This window comes from Zootoca vivipara, chromosome 10 (genome assembly GCF_963506605.1).
Source record: "Zootoca vivipara chromosome 10, rZooViv1.1, whole genome shotgun sequence".
Taxonomy (NCBI): domain Eukaryota; kingdom Metazoa; phylum Chordata; class Lepidosauria; order Squamata; family Lacertidae; genus Zootoca; species Zootoca vivipara.
In genome coordinates, this window is record NC_083285.1 from 27,144,014 (window position 1) to 27,164,708 (window position 20,695).

General features: G+C 42.9%; 2 protein-coding genes across 9 annotated transcripts in view; one reads left to right on the forward strand and one right to left on the reverse strand.

Annotated features, from left to right (window-relative positions):
• HELB (DNA helicase B) overlaps window positions 1-19,509 on the forward strand; it is a 28,831-nt gene extending 9,322 nt beyond the window's left edge. Inside the window, exons 4-15 of one of the 5 annotated variants that reach the window (XR_004693359.2) lie at window positions 379-1,263; window positions 1,595-1,763; window positions 4,184-4,325; window positions 5,424-5,554; window positions 7,337-7,421; window positions 9,148-9,207; window positions 9,960-10,179; window positions 11,672-11,806; window positions 12,482-12,931; window positions 13,952-14,044; window positions 15,676-15,722; window positions 17,945-19,509. Coding sequence is in view for 4 of the 5 variants with exons in the window: in XM_060279642.1 (XP_060135625.1) it covers window positions 379-1,263; window positions 1,595-1,763; window positions 4,184-4,325; window positions 5,424-5,554; window positions 7,337-7,421; window positions 9,148-9,207; window positions 9,960-10,179; window positions 11,672-11,806; window positions 12,482-12,931; window positions 13,952-14,041 (2,367 nt within the window). In the remaining variant the exon portion in view is untranslated. Of the gene's footprint in view, window positions 1-378; window positions 1,264-1,594; window positions 1,764-4,183; window positions 4,326-5,423; window positions 5,555-7,336; window positions 7,422-9,147; window positions 9,208-9,959; window positions 10,180-11,671; window positions 11,807-12,481; window positions 12,932-13,951; window positions 14,346-15,675; window positions 16,521-17,944 lie in introns of those variants that run through there. The other 4 variants (XM_060279642.1, XM_060279643.1, XM_060279644.1 and 1 more) reach the window with 4 other exon arrangements.
• The window catches only part of GRIP1 (glutamate receptor interacting protein 1), a 228,701-nt gene continuing 224,689 nt past the window's right edge, over window positions 16,684-20,695 (reverse strand). For all 4 annotated transcript variants that reach the window (XM_035127918.2, XM_035127911.2, XM_035127909.2 and 1 more), the window contains 2 exons: window positions 19,501-19,647; window positions 16,684-17,682 (listed from right to left, as the gene is read on the reverse strand). In XM_035127918.2, coding sequence (XP_034983809.1) covers window positions 17,446-17,682; window positions 19,501-19,647 — 384 coding nt within the window. In that variant the 3' untranslated portion in view covers window positions 16,684-17,445. The remainder of the gene's footprint in view (window positions 17,683-19,500; window positions 19,648-20,695) is intronic.

Below are 20,695 nucleotides of genomic sequence, written 5' to 3' on the forward strand. Positions count from 1 at the left end.
GGCAGGATCCATTACAGTAGTTCTGTTAGTGCAAAGACTTCTGGCTGTGCAACAGAACTTCCCCCTCCCTCCTCTCTCTGTGCCTCTCCTAAATCTGTTCTGGGCTTTCCCCCCGCTTGCCAACCCTCTGAAGCAGATGGGTTGGAGTTGGGGAGGAGAGCGAGGGGGAGTCTTTGTACTAACGGACTACTTTGTTGTATACTGCTCTTAATGTTTTGGCCAACATTGGAATTGGCCTTTGGAATTTCTGTTGAACTTGCTTGCTTTGGTTGAAAATAGTGCACCAAAGCTCATGGAAGGTTGCATGCCTTCTAACTTTACAGAGTACTGTTAAAAATGCCATGTCTCAAAATAACAGGTTTTTGCTTTCTCTGAAAGATAATTAAAAGAGAGCTGCATACTTACTTTGGTGAGGCATCTTGGAAGGCCATATGCGAGTGCAGACATATTCTTGAGAAGATTCCCGATTTGCAGAAGAATGCACTAATGGTATATGAAAAGCTCAAACAGAGCTGTGCAGAAAATGGAAATACATATGAAGAACAGCATGAACTGACACGTATGGTATCAAAGAATATGCCCGTGGAACATGCCTGGGAATCAATTAAATTTATGAAAGATGAAAACATTGTGGTTACCGAGAGAGAGCTTGTGTTCCTTCCTCATTTGTTCAATTCTGAAAAGCAAATTGCAACTTCTGTATGCGAGCTCAGCAATAAAACGCCATGGCAGCTGCGTGCCGATCCGAAAAAGGTACTTAATAGAAATGTACATGCTACTAACATGAGAGATGTATTTGCTAAGAGTGAAATAAACGATGAGGAACTTTGCGCAGTGGACCAGAAGGAGCCTGGCAATTCCTCAGATGTGCAAGAAAACTCTAACCATGATTCTGACTTTGAAGAACCCGAGAAGGAATTGAAACACAAAGTAGAAGTAGATCCAGATCAGGAAAGTGCTATAGAACTGATCTGTTCCAATCCAGTGACGATCGTAAGTGGGAAAGGTGGTTGCGGGAAAACAACAATAGTTACCCACCTTTTCTGCTATCTAAGAGAGGCAGAAAATACAGAAGCTATGAATGCCTGTAAAGATTTTGAAGCTGACCTCGATGCATCTGAAGAATGGAATACTTTCGGCCATGCTTCCAACATGATTCAATGCAGAAATGAATCTTTAAATGTTTTATATACAGCACCTACAGGGAGGGCAGCTTCTCTCTTGTCTGATAAAACAGGACAACCTGCTTATACTCTGCATCAGGTAGGAATTATTTTTAAAACCATTCCAATAATATGGTAGTATAATCATATGCATTTCAGTTTAATAATCTGAATATTACATTTGGCATTATTTGAGAGAACTGAAACTGTTTGATTCTCTACAAGCTGCTATTCTTCATGTCATTTCCCAAAAAGGCCTTCCAGCTTCAAACCATGGTTTCCGATTCTAGTTTGAAGGGCCAAGTGCAAACCATACTTTGCTGCTTTAGACCTCATAGCAAACTCTAGTCTGAGCAAACCCGCGACTGATGCTCCAAACCATTCTTTGAAGGAATGCTAATTTCAAATTACAGGGTTCTTTTTTATTTTAGGTTACCTACAGTTTCTCTAAATGGAGTGAAAATAAATGCAATCCATGGAAATTTTCTTCAGTAAATGTCTTGGTTGTAGACGAAGGAAGTATGGTGCCTGTGAGAATGCTTAGCAGGGTTTTACGACTCTTGTTGGACCATGCCCGGCTTGCGAAGATTATTATTCTTGGTAAGTGTAAAGCTTTGGTGAACAATTAAGACAAATTCAAAACGAGCTATGCAAAATAAAATAATAATAATAATAATAATAATAATAATAATAATAATAATAATAATAATAATACATACCCCGCCCATCTGGCTGGGTTTCCCCGGCCACTCTGGACGGCTCCCAACAGAAAACAATAAAACATCAAATATTAAAAACTTCCCTAAACAGGACTGCCTTCAGATGTCTTAGTAAAGTCAGATAGTTGTCTATTTCCTTGACATCTGATGGGAGGGTGTCACTACCAAGAAGACCCTCTGCCTGGTTCCCTGTAACCTCTCTTCTCGCAGTGAGGGAACCACCAGAAGGCCCTCGGCGCGGGACCAATACGAGAGATCCCACTGTGTTTCATGCTTCTTTCATTAGGGCTGACAGAAAGTGGTGTATGAATAAATATTTATAATGGGAAGTACTCGGGAACACTCTAGACTGTGAGTAGTAAAACTAAGGCCCTGGGGGCCAGATCCGGCCCAATCACCTTCTAAATCCGGCCCGCGGACGGTCTGGGAATCAGTGTGTTGTTACATGAGTAGAATGTGCCCTTTTATTTAAAATGCATCTCTGGGTTATTTGTGGGGCATAGGAATTCTTTCTTTTTCTTTTTCAAAATATAGTCCAGCCCCCCACAAGGTCTGAGGGACAGTGAACCGGCCCCCTGCTGAAAAGTTTGCTGACCCCTGCTCTAGATGTTTATATGGTATACCCAGTTTGAGCAGAGGCTACAAGGTTCTTAATAAGGATGTGCAACAAAAATGGATAGGGAGTTGCTTTTCTCCCTCTCATAATATTAGTACTGTGTGCCGTCTAGCGAAGCTGAATGGTGGAAGGTTAGGGCAGACAAAAGATTTGGTGATGGCCAGCAACTTGGATGGCTTTGAAAGAGGATTAAACATATGCATGGAGGGATAAAACTATGTTCTGCATCCACTGTCAGAAGCAGCATGCCTCCCAGTTGCTGGGAATCTGGTTGTGAGAACAGGATGTGGACCACAAGGGGTCTTTGGCTTGATCCAGAAGAGCTCTTCTTAGGTCCTTACAGACTGCTCAGGATGAGCTATGGTGCCAACACACAGAGACACAGAAAGTTCTTGCCGTATTAATTTGGACTCCCAACTTGGGGAGAACCGAACCCAAAGGGTGCTCATCAATGGCTCCTCTTCATCCTGGAGAGAAGTGACTAGTGGGGTGCCACAGGGTTCTGTCTTGGGCCCAGTCTTATTCAACATCTTTAGAATGGATGATGGGCTTGAGAGCATCCTGATCAAGTTTGCAGATGACACCAAATTGGGAGGGGTGGCTAATACCCCAGAGGACAGGATCACACTTCAAAATGACCTTAACAGATTAGAGAACTGGGCCAAAGCAAACAAGATGGATTTTAACAGGGATAAATGTAAAGTACTACACTTGGGCAAAAAAAATGAAAGTCACAAATACAGGATGGGTGACACCTGGCTTGAGAGCAGTACATGTGAAAAGGATCTAGGAGTCTTGGTAGACCACAAACCTGACATGAGTCAACAGTGTGATGTAGCAGCTAAAAAAGCCAATGCAATTCTGGGCTGCATCAATAGGAGTATAGCATCTAGATCAAGGGAAGTAATAGTACCACTGTATTCTGCTCTGGTCAGACCTCACCTGGAGTACTGTGTCCAGTTCTGGGCCCCACAGTTCAAGAAGGATATTGACAAGCTGGAACGTGTCCAGAGGAGGGCAACCAGAATGGTCAAAGGCCTGGAAACGATGCCTTATGAGGAACGGCTTAGGGAGCTGGCCATGTTTAGCCTGGAGAAGAGAAGCTTAAGGGGTGATATGATAGCCATGTTCAAATATATAAAAGGATGCCATATAGAGGAGGGAGAAAGGTTGATTTCTGCTGCTCCAGAGAAGCGGACACAGAGCAATGGATTCAAACTACAAGAAAGAAGATTCCACCTAAACATTAGGAAGAACTTCCTGACAGTAAGAGCTGTTCGACAGTGGAATTTGCTGCCAAGGAGTGTGGTGGAGTCTCCTTCTTTGGAGGTCTTTAAGCAAAGGCTTGACAGGCATATGTCAAGAATGCTTTGATGGTGTTTCCTGCTTGGCAGGGGGTTGGACTGGATGGCCCTTGTGGTCTCTTCCAACTCTATGATTCTATGATTCTATAAGAGATGGATTTTTTTTTAAAAAAAAACCTTTCTAAGAAAATCACACAATATTGCTTCTGAGCTGGTACTGTCTTTGCTGTATTTTAGACTGAAGCAGTTGGGTGGATGTGTATATCACGGTAAACAGCGTTGGATACTGGAGAGACCTAAGCATGCGATAAAGATGCAATAAATAAAATAATGATGACAATGCAGCTAATTTCGTTAAATATAACTTTGTACTTTATTTAGGTGATGTTAGGCAGTTACCCAGTATTGAGCCTGGTAATATGCTGGCCGATATTTTTGAGAGTCTTCAGTCAAGGGGCTGGTCTATAGAACTGAAAACTAATCACAGGGCTGAGTCACAGTTAATTGTGGATAATGCAACAAGGTAGGGATTTATTTTTTTTGAAAAAAATGTGGGGCTGCTGCCCCTTCTTATGGCGCTTGCCAAGCCCCCACCTTGCTGCCAACCCCACCACCTTTCACCCAGACCTCCTTATCTCCTCACAACCTGCCCCAATTCTAAAATCCCTGCTGCCTCTACCAATCACAGAATAGAGGGGAACGAGCCTCTCTCCTCTTTTTGCCACGATGCTGCCTGCTTCTTCCTGTTGGTGGCTGCGTGAAGGGGAGAAAGACTGCCGCTTTTTTGTCCCCCTCTTCTTTGTGAGCAGCAGTGGCAGAAGGATCGGGGCCATTGTGACGGGAGAGGGGAAGTGCTTGAAGGCCTGCAGACCTGTCTGGGCCGCCTGCCTGCTTGCTCCTTGCACCCACTGACTCACCGCAAGCTTCCATCTCTGTATTATGTGCACGTGTAAGTGGGCTGGCAGGTGGCGGGGACTCAAGGGACAAGGGAAGGCTTGCTTGTGCCACTCGCTTGCTTGCTGTGCCATCCTGCTCATTTGCGCAGCTTCACTTGCCCTCTGTGCTGCTGTCGTGTTGTGGCCATGCAGACTGCGTCATGACAACTTTTCCCTCTAATACAGGAAGATATCTGATTGCCACAACCTGCTCTATTCTTCACAGTGATATTGAGTTGTGTGTTGGACTGGAGTTTCTGTTGAACGTCTTACCTGGAGATGTGTAACATGCTTAGAAAGCTTAGCCTATCACTCTCACATTCCTGTCTCGGAACAATGGGGGGGGGAAACCCCTAAACCTTTTGAATAATGTTGGTGTGTGTGTGTGTGTGTTTGTGCATGTGTGGACACTTGTATTTAAAAACAGCCTCTTACTTGAAACATTTCCCATTAATGTTTGTTTGAAATTTAGTTCAGCATTTGGGACAAACCAAACCTAGTTCTTTTGGGAATGCATGGTGTGATAACTATACATAAACATATTGTGTAATGGGAGGATGTATAAGTTATTGTGTGTGAAATGAAACTATGGTTCTTGGCTTAAAAATTAAATGATGTTGCGCATAAGGAAAACAATTCTGTCGAGGGCAGCATGAGACGCTTTCGTTACTTTGTTTTGGATGCAGAATCTCTCAGCAGAAATACCCCAAGTTTGATGAAGTGCTCAGAATGTCGGAAGAGAACAAAACGTGGGCAGTGCCAAGTGCTGAGAAGAAATTTATTTTTGTTGTTTTACCTCCTGGAGATGACGGTCACTGTGAGTTTCGAACTTTTGTAATAAAATTCCTTAAATGCTGCACAATATCCAATGCATGCTTTGTTGCTACAGATTTAGATTTAGCTACTGGGTAGCATGGTTCGAATCCCTGCGACGGGGTGAGCTCCTGTTACTTGGTCCCAGCTCCTGCCAACCTAGCAGTTCAAAAGCACATCAAAATGCAAGTAGATAAATAGGAACCGCTACAGCGGGAAGGTAAACGGCGTTTCCATGTGCTGCTTTGGTTTGCCAGAAGCGGCTTTGTCATGCTGGCCACATGACCTGGAAGCTATACGCCGGCTCCCTCGGCCAATAATGCGAGATGAGCGCGCAACCCCAGAGTCGGTCACGACTGGACCTAATGGTCAGGGGTCCCTTTACCTTTACTGGGTAGCATAGGTATAGGATGCCTTCAGCCTTGCATGGTCTACTTAAAAAAAGGAAAATTGTCATGGTTTACTGACACATTTTAAATTCCCGAAGCAAGGCAGCATGCGCTAAAACAGCTGAGGCACAGCAAACCTACCTTCTTGGATAAGAAATGACACTTACACTTCTCTCCCTTCCTGCACAGAGCAACTTCAACATTGCACCGAATGCAATTAGATTTGTTGCATAGCTCTAAGGCAGGGGTGGGGAAAGCTTTTGGCCCAGCAGGCCGAATCATGAGCTGGCCTCACCCTCATGGGCCAGCTTGGGTAGCTGGGTCTGACAATCTACCTCTCGGTCACCTGACATCATTATGACATCAGGCAATTGGCAGATGGGTTGTTCCGCACACCTATCAGTATCCCCTTGCATAAGAGCTTTCCATGCACCACACAGCCAGCTAGGAATTGTAGCAAAAAGGACTTCGCCAGTCTGGCGCTTCTCAAAGCACCTGAGAATAGGGCTGCGTTCTGCAGGAATTGGCTGGGTGATTGACATCCCCACAGCGGGACTGGTACTGCCAGTCCTGCTGTTTCTCTTATCTGTCTTGCACCTGGCATTAGATGTAGGGCAGGTGGTCATGGTTTTGTGAAAACAGCCTCCTGGGCCACATTGGGCCTGTGGGCTGGAAGTCCCCCCCCCTGCCCTAGAGCTTTGTCTAGCCTATCTTAAGTTGCTGATAGGCCAGGGGTGGTATGCCTCTTGGCCCAAGGGCTGCACATGCAACTGGGATTCCCCCCCCCCCCCCGCTTAACCACACATACACAGTGGGTGCAATGGGATATAAATGATTTCCATTGTGTTCCTTCCCTGTTGTTTGGTGCTGGCAATCACACTTTCCCCAGACAGCCAAAGCCTTGTAAGTGGAGATTTTTATCTGCATTGGATTAGGAATTGCGTGTGTGCTGTTTAAATTGCTTTGGGATGTTTCCTAGGAAATGATTCATAACTGAAATAATAAATAGCTGTTTGGGCTGAGAGTAGCACGACTGTGATGGGGAGAAAAATAAAAAAACTCCTTCAGTAGCACCTTAAAGACCAACTAAGTTTATATTTTGGTATGAGCTTTCGTGTGCATGCACACTTCTTCAGATACGATGGGGATGTGATGGGGAGAGCCATTGCTGTGTACCTGCCTCCCTGACAGCTTTGCAAACACACTTGTCATCTTGGCGTGGGCTGGGGGAGTGCTGAGCAATCTGCAGTAGGCTTTGTGCAGGCTATAACACAGCCCAGGGGCTGCAGCATTATGGCTCCTATCAGTCGATAACCAGCCATTTCACAGTAGACTGTAGGGGTTTTTGGTTTCAGTTGCTTGTTCTGTAACCAGTTTCTGTCTTGCGTTGTTATCAGATTTGCAATGCGCCATCGAAGCTTTGCTTAAAAATGGGCCGGGACTCCAAGATCCTAAGCAGTCACAGTTCATTGCTTTCAGAAGGTAATAGCCGTGTAAAAATTATATTGGGGAGTTTTAAAATGTTTGACATTTTGTAATGTTTTTATATGTGTTGGAAGCCACTCAGAGTGGCTGGGGCAATCCAGCTAGATGGGCGAGGTATAAATAATAAAAAATATCGTTATTGTTATTTGTGGAGATGTGGGATAACTTTTGCTGACCGTTGTAGAAAAGACACTGCCCGTCCGTCAAACTTGGAGAAGCAATTGGGATTTGATTGCAGAATCACAGGCTTGCTTCCCCAGTTCCTCCCCTCTCCCTTCGCATGTAGAGTCCCTGGGTTGACTGTTTTCAGAACGCCATTAGGAGTTAACTCTGATTAGTGCTGAACAGACATAGTCACTAATAGCAACTGATGGTGGAGGTTGGAGGTGGGGTATTATTTTCACAGAATGAAGGAATAGAGGAGAAAATATGTGACCTTGCACCCTGAACCATGAGTCTTGTCTGCACTAACCAAGTAGTTCACCAAAGGTTTTTTTGGGGGGGGGGCATTTCCCTACTTGGAAAGGCTGGGCATTGACCTTGGGGACCTTTGCATGCAATGCAGATATTTACCACTGAGTTTACAGCCCTTCCACATTGCTGTCTTGACAATGGTTAAGGAAGTAACAGCTTTACATCTGTACCTTACTGTAGTGCCTTCAACAAAACTAGAAGAGGGTAAACTAAATGCTTCCTTTCTTTTATTTTTCCAATACTCTCTTGATTGGCAGGCACCATATACCATACTATCAGGATACACCATCGCATCTCTCTTTCCATTATGGTATATTGCAAAGATTTTTGTGTGTGTCTGTATAAAGCCAGTTCTTAGAATATTTCCGTCGCGTTCTAGAGTTTTTATTTATTTATAAAAAAGAGGACCTAGGGTTAATTTCTGTGCAAGGCCAGATGAGTCTGCAGAGCTAGCAATTGGCTCAGTTCTCCCACAGAGCATATGAAGTAAATTCTCTTCCGAGATAAGGCAAAACAGAAGTAGCGTTTACTTAAGCAATGCCCAAGTACACCCATTTATTCTTCCTAGGTCAACAAATGGTTGCCATTCACTTTGGTGGAGGAAAAAACCAAGGTGCTTGCATTTGAGGACAATGTTGCATAAATGGGGCAAATGTTGTGCATCACCGGATATCGGCAGTATGCAGAGAGGAGGGAGAGGCATAGTGTATTGTATATAATTCCTGCAATTAATGGATCTTCATGTGTGCATTGTAAACCATTATCATAGGTGTAAAGTGTGGATCCCTGGTATTTTCCGTTGGGCAGTGGTCTGTTTTTAGACCATAATAGTCATAAACCCTTCTCGCTCCTAGAGCATATATGTATTTCTGTCATTTATGGTGAACAGAGATAGCTACCCTTTCCTGTGGCCAATCTGCAGTTCTTCTGCTTCACTTACTGCCCTCTGAGCTTTTGAGACTCCTAAGAGTGACAGGGGCAGTTCTTGGTATCTTCTCTTATTCTCACAGGACTCAAAGTAAGGATAAAAACCCTTACTTCAGCTGTTTCACCTTTTTCTTTGCGGTGTTAATTGTTTAAGTTCTTGTCTGTCTGAGCAGATAACTCTGGAAGTGATTTACTAGCAGGGAGCAAACGTTTGCTATTTCACTGGCTGGTTAAAGACAGGGACCGAAAATACCTGGCTTCTATTATTCTAAATCTATTGTATATAATTCATAATTAAACTAATAAAGTTTTTTCTTCTTAGGAAGGACTGTGACATCATAAATGAAATCTGCTGTAGGCACTACTCGGGGCACACAACACGGTATGACATTTTTGAAGAGCTTTCACTGTATGATGTTCAAGTGTTTGTGCTGTAAGGTAAAGGACCCCTGGACAGTTAAGTCCAGTCAAAGGCGACTATGGGGTTGTGACGTTCATCTCGCTTTAGGCCGAGAGAGCCAGTGTTTGTCCACAGACAGCTTTTCTGGGTCATATGGCCAGCATGACTAAACCGCTTCTGGCGCAACAGAACACCATGACAAGTGCCAGAGCACTTACAGTATGGCTGTGTTCATCCCTTGCATGGACTTAGGACATCACTCCAATGCTGTACTGAGCATATCATGGGTGTCCCACTCACAACGGCAGCGTTTCTCGCTGTGTGAAAAGGTCCTTATTTCTAGTTCTTTGTGTACTAGCAGACATTTGTAAAGTCCAGAATCCATGAGTTTGCCAGCTCATTGACATGAGAACATTGTTTTTAAAATTGGGATGTGCTTGCTGTTTTTATTGTTTTTAACTGCATTCATAATAAACTGGAAAGGAAACCTAAGAAATACGCTATTTTATTGTTTTCCCAGGGGGTATACTTTTTTTGTTAAAGCTTAGCTTTAATTGATACAGCAAAGCTGGCGAATCTATTAGCAAACCTCCCAACACCCTTTCTTGCATGTTCGTTATCAAAGCCAGGAAAATTACTTTGCGGATCTGTTGGGCAGCCATGAATGCCATAACTGAAAGAGCAACTTGTTGAAACTTTAATTTAATTTAGACCTCTGCTTCAATTTGATTCAGAAACCATAAAAATCGGCTGCAATTTTTGCGTGGTGACAAAATCTGTTCCTCAAGGAATGCGTATATGAAAGATCTTCTCGCTGGGAGTTCTGATCCTTGCACTTCCAAAGACTGCTCAAGAAGGGAAGCTCGTCTCTCGGGTCGTGATGCTGATGATGACCGTAATAACAATTACGATGATAGGCGGTTGTGCAATGGAGAAATATTCTTCATTAAAGAGGCAAGTACTCTGTAGAATGATCAAAGGATTTCGAAACTCTTCCTGGAAAGAAGAGACATTCCCCCCCCCCCCCGCCTTTCAGGTCACATGTAAAAAGGCAGCTGCCTCCTTTCTTAGTCTGCGTCCATATTTGGTCGCTCAAGATCTCAGAGTCACAATAGTAATAATAATAATAATAATTTATTATTTATACCCCGCCCATCTGGCTGGGTTTCCCCAGCCACTCTGGGCAGCTTCCAACCGAATATTAAAAACAGTACAGCATCAAACATTAAAAACTTCCCTAAACAGGGCCGCCTTCAGTTGTCTTCTAAATGTAAAATAGTTGTTTATTGCCTTGACATCTGCTGGGAGGGCGTTCCACAGGGCGGGTGCCACAACCGAGAAGGCCCTCTGTCTGGTTCCCTGTTACCTCCCTTCTCGCAATGAGGGAACCGCCAGAAGGCCCTCGGTGCTGGATCTCAGTGTCCGAGCTGAATGGTGGGGGTGGAGACGCTCCTTCAGGTATACAGGACCGAGGCCGTTTAGGCAGAAATAGCAGAAATTGTGGCATTACAGTAGCCTGGTTTGCATGTTGTGGGACTATGCAAATGTGTAGATTCCCAGGAAGGAGTTTGCAACCTTTTGGCTCCTGTGTTCTTTCTTATTCCCACCCCGTGCCGAATTCTTGTGTCATTCAAACCAGGACTTGTGGTTAAGCTACCTCTTCACTAGCCAAAAGCTGTAGCCAAGGTTTGTTGTCCGATAACATACCTATGTAATTCTTGTCTGGGGAAATTATTTGTTATGCTTATTATTTTTGCTTTAAAGCAACCAAGCAGTAAAATCAAGCTTAATCAAGACTAATTGCATCCAACCTTTCTAGACCATGACAGAGATGCAATGTACTGTACCTCATTATCATAGAAAGATGTAAAAAGGGGCAATTGCTGATTATAAGTTGTGGGATTTTCTTTATGGACAATCTGCTGTTTCTGTGATAGTGGATCTGGTGGGCCGTTATAAGTGGTAATGATTTCAAAAAGCCTTAATTCTGTGATAGTGGATCTGGTGGGCCGTTATAAGTGGTAATTATTTCAAAAAGCCTTGCTATCAAAATCTAATTGGTGCTATGATGCTATGTGAGTATCCACTGGCTCAATCGTTGATCCAATAGTTGTTTAGTGGCAGAAAAAAACTTGTCATCAGCCTGCTTTTAGAAACACAAAAATAAATAAATCTCTGTGCCTGATTCTCATGTAAGGAGGCAACACTTAATTGGAAGGAGGCAGGTGGACTGGAAAACTTAACACATCTAAGTAAAATGTGGTGTGTGGCTTCAAAGTACAGGAGATGAGGAAATTCTCAGATGGGGCTTAATCTATGCATCTGTGTTGTAATCAAGAGAATGTCATGGCTGGGTTCCTAGTGGAAGGACTCCTTGAAGGTAAGGATGCAGCTGGCAAATGGATGCTGTACTGAAAAGCAGTGAATTTGCACATTCTGTTTATAGGATAAGGAAGTCAATGGTCGCCGTTTCCTGACTATTGGCATAACTGATGGACCTGAGTATGTCATGCACTATAGAGCCCTCCAGAAACACTCTAAGATAAAGCATGCCTGGGCCAGAACTATTCACACATTTCAGGTAAGCTGTGGGGTCATTGCTGAAACACCATAATTCAAAACAGAAGCATTTATTTGTCAAAACTATCACATCTGTGAGATGGAGTTAGTTTTAACTCTTCAACTTAGAGGATTGTGGTTGAAAGAAGCTTCGATGAGAGCCGTCAAGTTGTCCTGGCCCTGCTGCAACATAAACTTGAGAAGTCAGCATCCATAGTAGAAAGTAACTTTTGAAATCTAGAAAGGGCACATGGCAAGTCTCTGAGAGGTGTGTCTGCCAGTGTGGGAAAGTGAGAAGTCAAGGAAGAGGCAAGACCTGACCACATGACTCAGAAACTTAACTTGTGCCTATATAGGAATTAGAGAGAAATAATTTTACTTTAGTCCTGTCTATTTTTTGTTTGTTGCTTCTGAGGTAGAAATTACAGGCGATGCCAATGGCTTTATTTAATTTTGTAAAGGGAAAAATAAAATCTTGAAGCATTTAATTTATTGTAAAACTTTTAGAGTTGGATTTTGACTTAGCCATGTTGGAGTAACAAATGGGATTTAAATTAGTCATTATTAACGAAGACCCTATTTCAACGAACCTTCTCTATACATGGCTAAATCTGGACCCAGTTTAATTCTTTCTCAATATAGTTTAATTCTTTCTCAATATATTCTTTCTCAAGCTCTTTCTCAATATAATTTTTAGGGTTCTGAGGAAAATACGATTGTATATGTTGTTGGCGATACACCTCGCCAGAACTGGCAGCATGTTTACACAGCTATCACCAGAGGACGTTGCCGAGTCTATATTATTGCTGAAGAAGCCAAACTCCAAGCAGTCATTGCTAAGAAGAGTTTCCGCAGGAAAACACGTTTAAAAGCGTTCATGAAAGATGCAACTGCAGAAGAAGCGGGTGGTTCCGAGCAAACATCACCTCAAAAGAGCTGGCAGAGTCAGCAAGAGAATGACACGTGTGACGTTGCTTCTCATTCTGGAAATAGTCGAGGGGAACCTGCTGTACCTGCTGTTTCTCTTAAAATGGAAGTTGACGATGCAGTTGTTGAACCGGCTGGCACTGCAGAGGAAACTTCGGGTGGACTCAAAAGGCAACAAACATTTCCAGATGATTGCTCAAGTCCTTCAAAAGTATGTTTGGTAAGAAGCATTTATCAGTAGATAAGATACTGTATATAATATTTTATGCAGTGCGTTTATTTTCACTTCTAAGAACGTGTACCAATAACGCAAATTATAGTGATGGCCACCAGCTTGAACAGCTTTAAAAGGGGGATTAGGGGAACTGATAGAAGGCTAAGGCTAGCAGTCTCTACTAGAGGGCTGTGTACTGCTATCGGAGGCAGTATGCCTCTGAATAAACATTTGCTGTGGAACTTTGAGAACTGGATGTTGGACAAGGTAGGCCTTTGGTCTGATTCCTCAGCCACTCTGGGCGGCTTCCAACAGAAAAATAAAATAAAAATAATCGATTAAACATTAAAAGCATCCTTAAACAGCGATGCCTTCAACAGAGCTTTTAAATTCAATTTATCTGGCCTCCTGTTTAAGCACTGACTAGGATTAATTTGGGGGGGGGATATGATAAAGCCCAGCGAGAAAATTGCACTTTTAAGGCACCACTTCTTTTTGTAAATGCCATGTGGAGTAGTGGGTATGGCTCTGGTCATGTGAGAAATAGAATTGAATACTTACCAGCTTAAGCAGCTCCCTGGTCCTTAGCAAGCAGTGGATGCTGTAAGGTTGACACCCACAGTTCTGTGCAGGTGGCAATATGGGGAGAGCGTGCTAAAGCACATTCTCCCTCATCCCTAAGGCATCCACTTAAGACCCATAACCAGGAACCTGCATAGACTTTACATATCCCACCTTGGAATACCTTCCACACCAAATAGAGGCTGGGAGATGGTAACCGCCCATGAAGGTTCCTTCTCATTTGGTGGCAGTGTGTAGCTGGAGAACACACCTTTGAGAAATAGTGCCTGCCATAGATTTTCACAGTCTACAAAGTGTGCAGTGTGAATGCTCCAAAGCCCAGGCTACTGCTCACGTTACCGTTTTCTTTTCTGTCCTTACTGAAAGTGACCCCCCCCCCCCGGCTATAAGCTTGGCCAACAACCAATGTTGTTTCTGCCCCCCCCCCTTTTTGCTGTTTTGCAGGTAACAGAAAATACCTCCCCACTTGGAACTACCAAACTTCAAAGCTTGACACTGAAGAGTCCACATGCCAAGCAGCTTTTCCCGTCCTAGCAAGTATATTCTATAACTAGATTCTTCATGCTCTGCTACGTCTTTTTAGAATTTGTTTAGATAGAATATATTTAGTGTTTGTGGACCTTTTCATGGACTTTTGTACTGCAGCTTCAAAGAGTATGACTTTTTACTCTGTTTTTAACAAAATTCAAAATGCAGTTATATTTTAATACTTTTTCTAGTTTTTTTAAAAAGTATTTTTATTAAAGATTTCTTGATTTACAAAGATATGTACAAAGATATTCTAACATGTATCATTTTTGCCAATCAGTTTCATTTGTTGAGACACTGGGAAGAAAGAGGGGGGAAGAGGTGGGTAGGGAGTAGGGTGGGTGGGGGTGGGGTGGCAATGTTTCTATTTTACTTAATATATGTAGGGTTTGATGTCAGCGTTGCTTGTGCAAGTTCTCTTTTATTCGCTTGTGTTCTTTTGGTGGTGAGAGAGATTGGGGTTGGCCTAGGGCGTGGTTGTTCATTTGTGGTTCGCTTTGGAGGTCTTTGTTTTCATGTGTGTGAGTGGGGTGGGTGGGTGGGTGGGTGTTTTGGATCAGGTTAGCCATACTGATTTGTATGCTGTCAGTAGATTTTTGTCGTTGTCTTGTTGGGCTCTTTTTCTAGCTCTTTTTCTAGCTTTTTAAAATTAGAGGACCGATTTTTAAATTGTATATCTATATCTATATATATCAAACAATTCTGGTTTGTACTCCTGTGTTTTAAGTGGCATTCGTTTCTAGTAAGTGCTGTTTGGCTTTTGTTTTCCTCAGCCAGTTAGGGCAGGGGTTGGCAACCTAGGGCCCATGGGCCGGAAGCAGCCCACGAGCCACCCCTGAATCGAGCCGCCCACTTGGCAAGTCCCCGCACGATAAACTGGCGCAGCGCGGGGACTCTTTTCCACGGCTCCGGAAATCGCTTCTGCGTATGTCCGCAGCACCGGAAATGGCTTCTGCGCTGGCGGGGGTTTTGGCATCTGGGCATGCGCAGAAGCCATTTCCGGCGTTGTACTGCACTGGTCTGGGAGGTAAGCCTTGCCGACCCCTGAGTTAGAGAATGATTGCCTATCATCTTAACCTTGTTTGATGTTTTCAATCCATTTTGGAACTCAGCACTGTACTAATGCACACCCAATAGGCACTACAAAATTAAAAAATTCCTTCAGTAGCACCTTAAAGACCAAGTAAGTTTTTATTTTGGTATGAGCTTTTGTGTGCATGCTGAATTCCGTTCCCATCCCAAATAATTGCTTGACCAGAACCTTTAGCTGTTTGAAAGGGTTCCACAGGCATGCAGCACTTCTTTTACGTGGTGTTTCTCAATTCAGTTGCTGTTATGCCTACGAGATTCTGCTTCTAGATGTTTGGTTATGCTCACCAACTTCACAAATCACTTCTCGCAATAAGAGTCTGAGCAATTTACAATAATAAAACACGGTATTAAAAGCAAACATATGCATGTCTGACCTAAGCTGGGTCATGGTGTAAACATTTTTACTAGATTATATAGTGTGTGTTGTATTTCTAATCAATGGAAAGCTAAATGTAAAACTTGTGTACTTCAAAAGTTGAATCATGTAGTTGTATTAAGGAGTATGGTGCATTCCCCCCCCCTTTAAACATCTATTATTTCTTCTATAGAAGCTGTTGTGAGTCAAACTATTTGCATATTTCGCACTTCTAAAAAGGTAAATGGTAATTCATTCATGTTCACTATTGCAAAGTGCCTTGGCCCAAGTTTTGCCAACGTCTCCTGTTTCCCAGCAACTCCCCCATTGTTTAGGGGGAAGGGACAGGAAAGTCCCCTTCCACAAGCTTCCTCATTCTTGCAATTCCCAGGATTGAATCCAGTGTCTTTAAATAATTTTTATTTGATTTTTTTACAGTTTCCATACAAATTTCGCAACAGGTTGAATTCCCAGAAACCATACATAGACGATAAATACCATGCTATTAAAGTATTAAATTTTGTACAAAAATACTTTAGTTTAATACTCCTTTGTTAACAAATAAAAATACATATTAAGTGTGGTTCATGATCTGGGGTTTCAGTTTCATTTTAAATGAATTTTTCTCTGGCAGTGCTGAAATATGAACAAAACATTTCACGTTCATGTAACAGGTTTAAGGGAAACAGCATCAGGGGTATCCTAACAATTCAGATAGATGAAAAACTGGTCGTTAAAATAAGAGATGAGGACTCTACAGTTATAAGAGACAAATCCAGTGTCTTTCCAGTTACCAAGTAACATTAATTACCATTGACAATACAATAAAGAAATCAAAGCAGCTGTTGGTGAACCTAAAAAAGCAACTGGCAGCATTTTATTGCTCTGAGCAGGAAAGAGGAAAGAATCAGTGTGTGTGCAAAATGTATTTACAGTTTTTAAATGAATCGACATTGTTAAGAGTTAATGAGAGCCATCCAACAAAATGCATTTAAATAGCTATTTGAAACCAATGCACATACCATTCATTTAAATTTTTTTAAAAAGAATTGTGTGTTGCTATACAAGTTAACTTGTGTATATGCCTAAACTGGGGCAGTTCATAACAGTTTTGCACTGGTATTTCTTTGCTACTGCAGTTCAAAATTTAAACAAAGAAAAAAATCTACTTGAATACATGTTATAAAAGTCTTTTTTAAAAAATTTCGCTAAAACTTGTCTTGTTTAATTTTTTTTTAAGAAAAACAGTAATTTATCAGAAGTTCCAAATACCTAAAAGTTAGAAGTCCATACAGGGTGCAAGACATATCCTGTTTAGTACATCATTGCATAGGGTATAATATAACTCTTAATAAAACCATACTACAGCTGGGCCAGTAAAAGTTCCACCCCTTTGCACTTCAGATTCCCGTGTGCAATTTTTGCTAAAATAGTTGTAAAACCACATAGTAGTTTTAACCCCCCCCCCTTTTCATTACCGCAGAAGCAACAGAACTATATACAGTAGTTCATTTAAAAAACAACTACAATGATACAGTGATCTGGGTCCAGCAGCGATAGCCTGTGATTCCTTCACTTAGTTAACCAGCTGGTATTTGAGTAAGTTGCAATGTTCTGAAAATCAGATCCTCTGTTGTAATTATTTACATGGATGGGTTCCCCCCCCCCAAATCTTTTTACTTAAATCTTTCACTAATCTGCCATGATAGGATTTACAGCCATTTTCACCATTCATTTCTCTTGTTACTAAGGGTCAGGTTGAAATGGCACTACACATGGGTGATAAAAAACGAGAGCAGAGCAAAAAAAACCCTCAGCGTTGGAAGCAAGTAGCAAATTATAAGCCCGCCCCCCCTCTGTGCTTCTTAATGCCTCATGACAGCTACATCTTCAGTGTAACAGAAACCTGAAAAGGATTAGCACCATTTAAATGTTTTGCACTAAATACAGGTGTTTTTTTTGGCTACAAAGTGTTCATAGGCTCCCGTTTCATCTCTGAACCAGTGCTGTGTACACTTTGTTGAAGGAAGGCATTGTTTTGTTCGCTCCATTCCCCAGCCGGGAAAGTCTGTTGTTCTGAGCTCACCTTTTGAGAAGCTAGAGGGTTCCGACTAATAACAAGTTCCAATTTGTTACCAGACTCTGCTATAAGGGGCACAACCAGACAGCAGTCAAAGTCTCTTGTGCGCACATGGTTTACCTGAAAAGTAAAAAATGTTTGTCTTGGATGAAAGGCAACAAAGGAAAACTGAATGTATTTCCCCCACCCCACCCCACCCCACCCCTCCCCAACCAAATGATCCTTAATCCTCACGATACTCTATAGGCCTACACAAAGTACTTTACCGAAAGGGGGGGGGGAGCTTCAAAAGAAGTAAAAGTTTGGTAAAAGGCTACTGTTAAATTGAATTTATTTGCTCTGCTAATGCTTATAAATAAATCTTAATTTCACGTATTCCCAGATACCGTTAGTCTAGAAGGTTTGGAGTCAATGGACATCGATAATTGCCATTCCCAATGGCTTCAGAAATAGCACTGTGGACAGAATGGAACACTGTGGCACCTCCACAGCCAACCTGCCAGGAGGCCAACTAATCCTCACTTCAATCCCGTCCCTGAAAATGACCTCTTGAGATAGGACCCAAACCACTTACAAGACAGTGCCCACAACTGCCACTCCCAGAAGCTGATCCAGGAGGATACCGTGGTGGCTAAGAGATCGAGCGTAATCGATAGGGTTGCACCCCTCCATCTCTCCTGATAAAAGCTCATCATCCATCAGGATGACCAAGGCTGCTTCATTCCCAAGGCTTATCAGTCATGATAAGCAGGTTGAATCTATGGAAGTTTACTGAGAAATAAGTTCCACTGTGTTTGACAAGACCTTGTGTCAAGTGAGTGAGCCTAGGCTTGCAGCTTTTCAGCATTCAATGATTATTGTCTTTACGTTATGTTGCGCTTAATTCATAATCCATCTGGTATGCAGGCTGAGTCCCTACCTGCCCACTGACTGTCTCTCCAGAGTGGTGCATGCTCTGGTTATCTCTCGCTTGGACTACTGCAATGCGCTCTACGTGGGGCTACCTTTGAAGGTGACCCGGAAACTACAACTAACCCAGAATGCGACAGCTAGACTAGTGACTGGGAGCGGCCGCCGAGACCACATAACACCGAGACCTGAAAGACCTACATTGGCTCCCAGTACATTTCCGAGCACAATTCAAAGTGTTGGTGTTGACCTTTAAAACCCTAAACGGCCTTGGTCCAGTATACCTGAAGGAGCGTCTCCACCCGCATCGTTCTGCCCGGACACTGAGGTCCAGCGCCGAGGGCCTTCTGGCGGTTCCCTCGCTACGAGAAGCCAAGTTACAGGGAACCAGGCAGAGGGCCTTCTCGGTAGTGGCACCCACCCTGTGGAATGCCCTCCCACTAGAGGTCAAAGAGAACAACAATTACCAGACCTTTAGAAGGCATCTCAAGGCAGCCCTGTTTAGGGAAGCTTTTAATGTTTGATGGATTTCTGTATTTTAGTGTTTTGTTGGAAGCCGCCCAGAGTGGCTGGGGGAACCCGGCCAGATGGGCGGGGTATAAATAATAAAATTATTATTATTATTATTATTATTATTATTATTATTATTATTATTATTATTATTACCGGGTATTATTATTATTATTGACTGGGGTGTCTTCCCTACCATTCAGTTCACAACACACGATGAATGAGGGAGCTGAACTTAGCTGTGCAACTGAATTTCAAATACAGTTTCCACTACTACAGTTTCCTGAAGAAGTGTGCATGCACACGAAAGCTCATACCAAAATAAAAACTTAGTTGGTCTTTAATGTGCTACTGAAGGAATTTTTTTATTTTACTTCGACCCAGACCAACACGGCTACCTACCTGTAACCAGTTTCCACTACTGTAAATGCTGAACTTGACTGCAGAATGCTTTCTGTTCTACAAAACAACAACAAGCCCTTGATACGGCTTTTCTATGTTAGTATGGCTCACTCTTACCTGGAGCAGTCTGTCATATGGCTTCAACCCTCCCACATCTCCAGGTCCAGCTGGCCGAATATTTTTAACATACACGCCTTTTTCCAATAAGGCATCAGAGACACTGAACCCAAAGTCCTCCATATCTGAATCCTTGTACAAAGTTACCTGTGGGGAAGGGGAAAGGAAAAATAATATGATGTCTGCATTATAAAGATTATGGAAGCTCCGTTCTGCTCCATCTTTCCATGTCCCCTCCCCCCAAATAGTTAGCTGTAGTGTGTGGGTAAAGGTAAAGGGACCCCTGACCATTAGGTCCAGTCGCGGATGACTCGGGTTGCGGTGCTCATCTTCCTTTACTAGCCGAGGGAGCTGGCGTACAGCTTCTGGGTTGTGGCCGTTTACCTTCCCGCCGGAGCGGTACCTATTTATCTACTTGCACTTTGACATGCTTTCAAACTGCTAGGTTGGCAGGAGCAGAGATCGAGCAATGGGAGCTCACCCCGTTGCAGGGATTCGAACTGCCGACCTTCTGATCAACAAGCCCTAGGCTCAGTGGTTTAACCCACAGCGCCACCCTTAGTGTGTGTGGTTACATATCCACAAAACATTAATACAGTGGTACCTTGGTTCTCAAGCGTAATCCATTCTGGAAGACCGTTCGAGTTCCAAAACATTAAAAAACCAAGGCACAAAGGGCTGTCTGCAAGTTCAGTTGAGAAAATTGAAAAACACGCAGCTTGACTTCCGAGGCATGTTCAAAAATGGGAGCATTTACTTCGGGGTTTTCGGCATTTGGGTTCTGAAAGGTCAGCGAAGACATTCGAGAACCAAGGTACCACTGTAGTCCATTCATATTGAACTCAAAAAACATATAAATGACTCAGTAGCCACCATTAAGTAAGATTAAGAAGTTTTAAATTTGACTTTAAAAATCTCAATTAAGTATCCTGAAACAATCTCAGTTTTGGGATTATCATCACTCAGGAGTTCCTCTTCCTTACCCTGATCATCATACCTTTTGGCAAACCCTCACCGTGATCAACTGCTGCCCAGCAACCTATGTCCCCACTGTGGAAGGATGTGTGGATCAAAAAATGGCCGCCACAGTCACTTACGGACTCACTGCTAAGACCAGGCATCCCCAAACTGTGGCCCTCAAGATGTTTTGGCCTACAACTCCCATGATCCCTAGCTAACAGGACCAGTGGTCGGG